A 10832-nucleotide genomic window follows, 5' to 3' on the forward strand; every position below is an offset into this window, starting at 1 on the left:
CGCGGGGCTCGAACTCCTGGACCGCGAGATCGTGACCTGGCTGAAGTCGGACGCTCAACCGACTGCGCCACCCAGGCGCCCCTGGAGTTTCCTTCCTTTTTAAGGCTGAATAATAAATTTCATTTTATGTATATAACACATTTTGTTTATCCATGTATCCATTGGCAGACACTTGGGTTGCTTCTATCTTTTGGCTACTGTGAATGCTACTATAAACATGGGTACAAATGAGTTGGTTTTAATTTTATAAAATGAAAAAGGAAAAGGAAAAAAAGAGAAACTGAAAACCCTAAGCAATTTTAAACATCTAAAAGTACTGGTTCTCAGAAAATCTAAGTCATCCAAGTTGAAGGTAGAAAGTAAATGGAAAAGTGGTAATTAACCTAATAGGTTCTATAAAGATCAACTCTAGACTGACAATGGAGAAAGCTGAGAAACAATCTGATTTGTGCCAGAGAACCCCGAAATGGCTCAGGAATTGCGGGCACCAAGCATATCTAAGAAATAAGTATAAAGGTGGTGCTAAAAACAAAACGAACAAATGAAAGTCCCCTCCACTGTTTCACACAGCCAGGTCCCTCTCCCACTTCACCAGAAGATTAGAGAGTTATTCTATGAGAAAGGAAAATAGTTTCTGGACTGGGAAATAAAAGAAACAAGTGAGGGCTAAAATACAAACAGTATTAAAAACAAAGAAATTAAATCCATTACTCTATGTTATCATCAAACTCTGTCTGCATTCAGCACCAAGAAAACTGGGAACTAAGCTTACTCCCTCCAGCAAGACACTGGATAATTCTTTATGAATCTGATGGGCAAAAGAAAGAATTAAAGGAGCTAACTCCCCCCAAAAGAACTCAGCCAGATCATCCTACAGAGAAGCTCCCTAAACCCGCACAAGTGCTTAAAATCAAGCTTTTAGTGCTCAACTTTTTTAAACATAGGAGGATAGCCAAGCATTACTTGTTTTTTGAGGACCACATCAAGCAAGAAAGAATAATCAAAATAAACAGAGGTACTAACAATATACAAAAAACTGAGTATTGGGAATAGGAAATACATCTCAATAATATCCTCAAAATAATAAAAGATACTGGAGGGGCTCCTCTGTGGTTCAGTCAGTTAAGCAAATGTCTCTTGATTTTGGCACAGGTCACGATTTCACAGTTCATGGGATTGAGGCCCGGGCTGAGCTCTGCACTCATAGTACAGAGCCTGCTTGGGTTTCTCTTTCTCCCTCTCTCTCTACCTGTCCCTTGTTCACTCACACACATGTACACACGTGTTCTCTCTCTCTCAATATCAATAAATAGAAACTTTAAAAACCAAAGATACTAGAATCAAAAAGATGCTACAGACAAGGAACATTCAGAAAACAAACAAACAAAAAAACTCTTTGAAATGAAAATGATAGAAATAAAATAGGATGGAAGAAAGCTGAAATCTTTTGAGAATTAAAACAGAAACATGAAGAAAAAGAAAAGACATAAAATAAGACAAAATCAGAAGATCAATCCAGGTCTAATAATTCAAGAGGGAACCAAAAATGGAGAAGAGGCTATCATACTAGTTAAGAAAATTTCCTAAAAACTAAGAACATAAGTTTCCAGTTTGAAAAAAATTATATTATTCAGCACACAAAATGAAAATCGACACATCAGTATGAAAGATCAAAAGACCAAGAGTCAGAAAGGTAACACTAAGAATCTACAAGGCTATATATACATTAATGTTTTTGAACTTCTTTAGGAATGTATCCAACTTAAAATTCTAAACTCCACCAAATTTCCAGTGTAAAAGTTGTCCAAATACATTTTCAGAAACACAAGGTCTCAAAAAACTTTCTCCCATGTTTCATTTATTAGGAAACTACCAACTGAAGAGTATGTTCAACCTCACGATAAAGTAAACCAATAAAAAAAAAGGAAAACGTAATGTGAGAAACAATGGATCCATCTAACACAAGAGAAAAGGAAATCCTCAAAATGATGACAAAGGTAGATCCCAGGTTGACAGCTGAGCACCCATCATGGGGGTGGTAACTAGTATATATTAGGTCAGAAGGTTCTGGAAGAGAGGTCTTCAAGAGGTCTTCAAATTAAATGAATTTCTTCTGAGGAAAAACCTGATGCATTCTTATACACAGAGACGTGATTTACATTGTGGATAAAAAGTTGGGGGATTGGGGCGCCTGGGTGGCTCAGTCGGTTAAGCGGCCGACTTCGGCTCAGGTCATGATCTCGCGGTCCGGGAGTTCGAGCCCCGCGCCAGGTTCTGTGCTGACAGCTCAGAGCCTGGAGCCTGTTTCAGATTCTGTGTCTCCCTCTCTCTGACCCTCTCCCATTCATGCTTTGTCTCTGTCTCAAAAATAAATAAACGTTAAAAAAAAATTTTTTTTAAAAGTTGGGGGATAAATTCAGGATATGTATATAAATTAAACAAAGGAAAACAAAAAAATATGCAAAAAAGTATAAGTAATCAGTATACTACACGACTCAGCTGTGAATATCATTTACCTAGTTACAATACTGTATAAATGAAATACCGACCTAACCAAAATGTATGATATCTATAACTAGAGGGTAGAAAAAAACACTACTACCAGGTTAGTGTTGCCATATAAGAAATGGAAAAAACGCTTAGCAAAGTTAAATAAACTTTCAAAGATAACACTGAAATACTGGGGTCAGGATTAGCGCCAAAGTCTGATTGTCTCTGGAGCTGTCTATATCAATATATGTTGCCTCCCCAAGGACAAGAGCTTAACAATATAGCACAGGAATAGATTTGAAAATTTCAAAACAGGGAAATTTGATATTAAAAATTACAGGGGCACTTGGGAGGCTCAGTCGGTTAAGCATCCGACTTTGGCTCAGGTCATGATCTCTCGGTTCCTGAGTTCAAGCCCCGCATTGGACTCTGCACTGGCAGTTTGGAGCTTGCTTGAGATTCTCTCTCTCCCCCTCTCTCTGCCCCTCTCCTGCTCATGTGCCCACTCTTTCTCTCTTAAATAAACAAACTTAAAAAAAAAATAAAAAATGTGTTATCTTGGAGATTTCTATAAATGAAGTAACTTAAGAGTGATCCAATTTAACTGTCATAACTAAAAACAGCATAAGGAGAACGAATAACAAATCAAATGTGGTATCCTTGATGGAATCCTGGAACAGAAAAAACACTAGATAAAACTAAAGAAATTTAAATAAAATATGGAATTTGGTTAACAATGTTATCAATACTGGCTCATTAATTGTGAAAATGTACAAATGAATTATCTTTGCAGTTTTTCTGTCAATATAAAACTACTCTGTTTAAGTATTTATTTATTTCTTTATTTCCGGGGGTGGTGGGAGAGAAAGAGAGACAGAACAAGCCAGGGAGGGGCAGAGAGAGAATCCCAATAGGCTCTGCACTGGTAGCAGAGCCTGACGTGGGGCTCAATCTCACAAACTGTGAGATCATGATCTCAAAATCAAGAGATAGACGCTTAACGGACTGAGCCACCCAGACACCCCTAAAACTATTATAAAATAAAAAATATTTTTTTAAAGTTTTATTTATTTAAGTTATCTCTACACCCAATGTGGGGCTTGAACTTATGACCCTGAGATGAACTGAGAGTCCCTATGTTCCTCTGACTGACCCAGCCAGGTGCCCCTTACAAAAATTTTATTGGAAAACAAAAAACAGAAATGGAAAGCTGTTTTTGTACGTACAAATAATATGGAAAGATCTCTAGGATGTATTGTTAAGTAAAAAAAGAAAGGTGTGGAGTAAGAGTCTGATACATCTTATATAAGAGAAAATAAGAAATTATATTTGTATTTGCTTGTATTTGCATAAAGAAATCCCAGGCTATACACAAGAAAACAATATATACAAACAATATATAAGGCAGGAGGGGGTGGAGTAGAGAAGGAGCTACCAGAACAAGGGTAGTAGTAAGTTTTCTCAGAATACACCTTTTTATGTTTGTATTACCTATTAAAAATAGAGGGGGGGAAAGTTATCCAGTTTAAAGCCCTAAGAGAAATGGATAAGATGAATTCTGAAAGTCTCCTCCAATTCTGTAATGTTCTAATTCAAGAATTTCAGCTCAAAGTACTTAAATTATTAGTCATTTATAATGTGTCTTCCCTGAAACCCCATGCTCCTGTCACTTCTTTATACCTTTTAACTCTATTTTTCTAAGCAGCTGCACTTATTACACTGTATTGTTTTAGATATTATATGCAATATTTCTTTCCTGATAAAATGTAAATTTAAGCTTATGTTGTATCAAATCACTTGACAGCATAGTTTTACATGCACATGTGTTAAATTAAAATAGTTACCAAGCATGGAGTGCCTGGGTTAAGCACCCAACTTCAGCTCTTGCAGTTCATGGGTTTGGTTTATGGGTTCGAGGTCAGGCTCTGTGCTGACAGCTCAGAGGCTGAAGCCTGCTTCAGATTCTGTGTTTCCCTCTCTCTCTGCCCCTCCCCTGCTCGCGTTCTGTCTCTCTCTCAAAAATAAACATTAAAAAAAAATTTTTTTAAATAGTTTGAGTACTTCCCATGTGCCAGGTACTCTTGTAAATGCTTCACATTTATTAACTAATTTAATCTTCACAATAGCTCTGTATTATAGTTCCTATTACCTTTAGAGAAGGAAATTGAAGCACAAAGAAGTCAAATAATTTGCCCAAAGCCAGTGGCCAGTGCTAAAATATGAAACCCAGACTCTGTGCTCTTAATCACTAGCTCTACTGTTTAGTTTTAAGGCTCCAAAACCAGATCTGGAAAACATTCTCTTTGACTGCCCTAACTTGCAGTATGAAGCTCCATGGTACAAATGGCTTAATATCATCTAATCCAGCAGTTCTCAAAGTGTGGTCTACTGACCACCAGGATCCCCAGGACTCTTCAGTAGAGGGTCCAATACCCTCCTGGGAGTCAAACCATTTTCATAATATTGTTATTTGGCTTTTTTCACTCTCGTTCTCCCATGAGTGTACAGTGGAGTTTCCCAGAGCCTATATGACACGTGACATTACAATAGATTGAATGGAGAAGGATCTGAGAATCCAGATATTTTCTCATGAGTCAAAGACATTAAAGAGATTTGCAAATTTGTAAAACAATGCCATTCTCTCACTAAATTTTTGTTTGCAAAATAGTTCTTTCATGTAATGGGTTTAATTATTTTTATTTTTAAATGAATTAAGTATTTTTAAACTGTTTAATTTTCAATAAATATTGATATAAACCATATGAACAGTTCTTTAGGGGCCTCAACAATTTGTAAAAGCATAACAGGTAACGGTATCTTGAGAAGAAAAGTTTAAGATCACTGATCTAGCCAATCTAAACTGTTCAGTACTCCTGATCCCTGATGGAAAGACACATTTTCCCTATCTAGGATGTTATAATTCAAAAGACCTGATGTAAAAAGAGTAACACAGAATGAAAAAATAAGCAGCATTAGGCCAAATATGTGCTTCTACCTGAGATGTTTCCTAATTTGTAACCCTATTTGTAACATTTGTTTGTAGTAATATCTTCCACTATAAACCATGAATGCATTCCTAAAAGTGCCTCAGCATTTCAAGACGGCAGCCAGAGGTAGCAATAAAAGAGATTTCTTAAGGAAACTTCGGTTGTAAATTGTGTACTCCAACATTCCTTTATTAAATCATGTATACTACTGAAATATAAACCCTAAGCCTTGTTAGAAAGATTACCAAGACTAATATCATTAACTTGCTCTGACACTTCATATATTGAAACAACTCATCTTCATTACAAAGCACAGAAGCTTTATTTTTGATAAGCTAAACAGAAGTCTACTTAACTCCAAATCAGTTCCATGAACACATCTTTAATAATATTTGACATACTTTTAGGTTCTACGCTAATAGCAAACAATTTAACAATAGCTTTAACTAAACAAAACTAATTTTTCTCAACCTACCCCCCAAAAAATGCAAAATCCTGGTCTCATTTTTTTAAAGCAAAATGGCAAGAGTTATAAAAAAAAAAAAAAAAAGGTTCCCTGCTCCCCAACCCCAAGAATCTAAAGTATCCCAGCATACAATCAACTAATGTAAGTATAAAATGTTATTGTTAAACTACTAAGTGCCTATGGGAAAAATAAAACATAGATTCCACCACAGCAAAGACTAATACAGGCTACCAGCTTTGATTCCTAGTAGATTCAACCATCATTCATTTACCAAATATTTCTGGTACCTACGAGCCTGGTGCTAGGCGAGGCACTGGGGATACAATGAACAAAAAAATAAGTTGTAATCTTCATGGGACTTACGTTCTGCTGTGGGTAACAGACACACACACACATACAAATAAGAATTATAAATGTGGTAAATGCTTTGCCACAGGTTAGTTTTTGAAAGCTGAATTGTGGAACTGTAAAACCTAAAAATAAATAATTCATGAAGAGTTACATCAAGATGACATGGGCTCCAAAGACCTTTACTAATGCATAAGAAAACTACAGACACTGCCCAGGAAAACAGAGATCAATCTTTCACTGTCAAAGCTATCGGATGGCATTACTTAGCATTATAGCAGCCTTAAAAGATAATTAACCCCACAGTTCCAGAGTTAAAAGCATGTAAATACAATACTTTAGAAAATATCTAAGAGGAGCCTAAAGAAACACTGACATCTAAACGTAATGTGGTATCCTGAAACAAAAAAAGATGAAAAGAAATCTGAATAAACTATGGACTTAGTTAATAATAACACATCAATATTGGTTCATTCATTATAAAAAAGTACCATACTAATTTAAGATGTTAAGAACACCGAGGAATACTGGGGAAACTGGGTGGGGCTATATGGGAACCTTCTGCACAATCTTCTCAATTTTTCTGTAAATCTAAAATTGTTCTAAAAAATAGTCTATTAAAAAAAATCTAAGATGACTTCAGGAACTACAGGGAGGTCACTGTCAAGACTTAAATAAAGTAAAAAATGAGAAGGCACGGAACTCTGCAATGTCATTTTGAACATAAATACTCAAGGAATTCAAAGGAAACCTTTAAATATCGAACTTATGATCTCTACTCATACTAAAACCTTCCTAGGGCAGAGATTAAAGGTTTCTTCATGCAAACTAAATAGTTCTTCATCACAACATAAGGCCGGCAATAACATCCCTAGAGTGCACAATAAGCACTTTAGATCCTATTTATCAATAATGACGAATACACTATATTTTACACATGGCATTGTCCTAAAAGTGCCATAAAACACCTAGACTGGGTTCATGCTCACAGGTCTCACCAAGTTACTTAAACAAGTTTATACATGCTTCAGGAATATTCATAAGCAAAGAGGAGACTATCCTTTTCCTTGATAAGGAAGCAAGAGGCAAAGATTATACATGAAAAGAGAGATATGATTTCTCAGCTCCAACTAGAAGCAATTTTGCAACTAACATTAATCTACTTCAATGCCACATATATTAGTATAAACAGTTCAAGGTAGTTGTAAAAGCTCTGAATTTATATCAGTTATCTGCTTTCCAATCAAAAGAAATTTTCTTCCCTACAGCCTAATCTAAGGTACCTAGCAGGTAACTCAATGATGATTTAGGAGGAACTAACCTCTCAATGTGTGAATTTTAAAGATGATCATGAAAAATGTAAGAAAAACAAAAAAGGATGATAATCTCTAGGTTGTCGAGTGCCAAGTTTCATAATTCAGCATAAAATTGGAATCACCACAAGAAGTTATTTTGGAGAAAGCCATCACAAAACTATGATCCTGTATGTAATACAAAGTAAGCGACAGCAGAAGCCTGACCAGGTAAGTAAGATCACGCTACTCATCATATACTGTGGAATATTAAGCATAAAAGGGTCATTTAGCCGAAACGGCATTACATATTGAAATCTAATTTAGATAACCAGATGATGAATCTATTCTACTCTACTCCATTACTCTCTAGCCCCTAAGGAAATCCTACAAAACAAAGATGTTCGTTATTCTCAGGCCTTCTCTCACAGGAATCCTAAATATATTTATATGTGGAAAACACTCAGAAGAAATGAAATAATTAACATTTCCCCGGTAATCCCCGTTTGCACCACCATAAAGAGAATCAGACACTGCTTCATGTTGAAAGAGGAGGAGAGGTGAGATGTGAAAAATTCCAAGTAAAACGATCATGACATAGCATCTGGCAGAGATCGGCAAAGCATCAACAGTGCCAGAAGAATTGTCAGGGCTCAAAGTCATGAGAAGAAAATGAGGTTTTCCAACAAGCCTCAGCCTAACCCAAGAAACAAAAATCACCACTGCCGCCACCACCCCTCTTACTCCCCAACCACTCCATCCTCAAGTCGCCTCTAATTCAGACACATATCTTCCAAACTAATTCCCCACCCAAGGGAAAACCATCCAAGAATTTCTACGACCCCCCATTTCCCACCTCCCATAAGATCCGCATATCCCAGGACCAAGCCTCTAAGGAAAACAACGCCCTAATCCCCCCACCCTCCTAGTCCAAGGTTGAAGAGGGTCGGTTCCCGGGAGCCGGGCTTCCCGGAGTGGGGCTTCCCAGGGTGGGCCTTCACAGAGCTGACGAACTGGAATAAAAGCAAAGATAAGGGTGGGGCTCAAGGAAGGGGGCTACGGTTGGTGAGACGGCGGAGACGGGAGGAATAAAGGGATGGACAGCAGGCTGGGGCTGGGCGGGGTGAGGACTGGGGGGAGGGGGCAGACCGACGGGAGAGGCCCGGGCTGCGGCGGGGGGGGGGGGGGGGGGGGGGGAAGGAGACGTCTGAACCGGGGACGGAAGGGTCAAAAATCTGACCGACGGATCAAGACGAAGAGGAGCCGGTGGCTAACAGAGGTCAGCAAACACCGGGCAGGGCTGGGGGTTACCACCGAGCGTAAACGCGAGGCCGGTAGAGAGAGCCTTCGCGGACAGAAGGGCCGCACTGGGGGCGGTGCGGGGAAGCCGCGGCCAGCTGCCAGGAGTGGGGGAGCCGCGCACTCACCGCTCTGCTCCCCCAGGAACACCAGCTTGAATTTCCTCAGCGGATTCCCGAAGTCTCCGCCCGCGGACATGATGAAGCCGAAGGAGCTGCCGCCGCCTCAGCCCAGAGACCTCTCGGACCGACGCTGCACCAATCGGCTGACGAAAAAGGTGAGAGGAAGGACCGGCGCCGAGCTCTCTTGGACCCTGCAGGGCCCGGCGGCGGAGCAAGACTGGAGGGCAGGACTCCTCCCCACAGACAGGCAGCCGTCGCCGCCGCCTCCCCGCAGAGTCGCCTTAGCACCGAGAGGCCCGCGGCTGGGAAAGGAAGGATGGCGGTGTCGGAAGCAGCCAAGGGTGGGCTCTAAGTTACCAAGGCTAGCGCCGTTCCCTTCTCAGCACCCGGCACCGAGACTGGGGTGAGAGAAGAGGAAGGTGGCGGAACCGGAGCCGCAGACGCGTCTGGGACCTCTCACGCGCTGCGCCTCAGCTCCCACAGCTGCCGCCGCCGCAGCCCAACCTGCTGAGTGCGCGAGCCTCTGGCGCGGCGCGCGGCGAGCCCGGGCGCGAGCGTGCCGCCCCTCCGGCCGCCGGCGTGCGTGCGTGCGCGTGCGCGCCACAAGCCAGCGCCTTCCTGGTTTAGCCTGCTCTCCCGGCTTCTCCTTCACAGCGGAGACCAGGGCAGGTTAGGTTGCCACGCCAATCGGGAGAAGGAAGGGGGAGGCGGGGCGGAACCCTGGGGAAGTGACGGGGATAGAATAAGGAGCATGTACGTCACTAACGTGAGAGCCAATCGGAAGGGGCCAAAGGCGGGCAGAGATGGCAGTGAGGTGGCGGCGCGAGAACGCGCGCGGCCCTAGCGCGATGGAAAGCGACTCACGGTGACTACCATGCGAAGTGTGGCGCGTCGCAGCCGGAGGGGAGGGGAAGCGTGGGGAGGGAGGAGGCGGGGCCGGCACCTAGGTTGAATTGACCCCAGCACAGTGCGCGTGTGGTGTGAGATCCCTAAGGTGTCTACTGTGTTTTTCTTCTCGAGAACCCTCAGCCCTGCCTCGTATTCCTTAAATCTGCCCTTCACCCGTGCACCCACCCACCTACTCCATTTTTTTTTTCTTATCATAATTCCTCACTGTTGCTACCAGGAGTTTCATAACTACCAGAAGCAGAGCCTCTACATTTTTGCAGATGAGGAAATTGAACCTCAGAGGAAGGAAATGACTTACAAAATCCACGAAGCCATAAAGTGGAACCTAGGTTATGTCTTTTTATCCCATTGAACCTCTGCGACCTCATTATTGATAAGCCATTCCACTTCCCTGACCTGGCTTGGTCTGTTAACAGCCTTTGTTCCTTTGTGGGTGACGCCCACCTTCCACTGTGCTAGAAAAGGATTTAGACATCATGTAAATCAAACCCTTCATTTCACAGATGGTGAAACTGAGGTCCAAGTAGGAAAACAGCTATGCAAAAAGGTCACACAACAAAGTAGAGGTAGAGCCTGACCTTGAGCCTGAGTGTGAGGGAAGAAATATTTTAAAGATCACCTTTTCCTCCTGAAGCTAGGTTTCTGAATCAGTTATGGGTGGACCTCCCTTAAATTAGACCTCTGAAGCAGGTGCATTTTTCTGTGGAGAGGATCCATAGCTTTCATCAGATTTTCAATCCAGTTTATGACTCAAAAAATGAAGGTTAATGTGACAGCCAAGAAGAACCTCAGGAGACCCGACAACTAGGTATAATGTAGATGTAAGTAACAGAACAACTCGGCATAGGCTTTTAAGCTGAATGGGATCCTGGGAGAGAAAAAGGACTTTAGGCAAAAACTAAAATAAATCTGAATAAAT

The 10832-nt window shown here is 41.1% G+C and overlaps 1 protein-coding gene across 2 annotated transcripts in view; it reads right to left on the minus strand.

Annotated features, from left to right (window-relative positions):
* RAB6A (RAB6A, member RAS oncogene family) overlaps window positions 1-9555 on the minus strand; it is an 85942-nt gene extending 76387 nt beyond the window's left edge. Inside the window, exon 1 of one of the 2 annotated variants that reach the window (XM_040489291.1) lies at window positions 9011-9555. In XM_040489291.1, coding sequence (XP_040345225.1) covers window positions 9011-9080 — 70 coding nt within the window. In that variant the 5' untranslated portion in view covers window positions 9081-9555. The remainder of the gene's footprint in view (window positions 1-9010) is intronic. The other variant, XM_040489290.1, reaches the window with a different exon arrangement.
* Window positions 9556-10832: the final 1277 nt, after the last annotated feature.

Source organism: Herpailurus yagouaroundi, unplaced genomic scaffold (genome assembly GCF_014898765.1).
Source record: "Herpailurus yagouaroundi ecotype Mexico unplaced genomic scaffold, PumYag 180, whole genome shotgun sequence".
NCBI classification, from domain to species: Eukaryota; Metazoa; Chordata; class Mammalia; order Carnivora; family Felidae; genus Herpailurus; species Herpailurus yagouaroundi.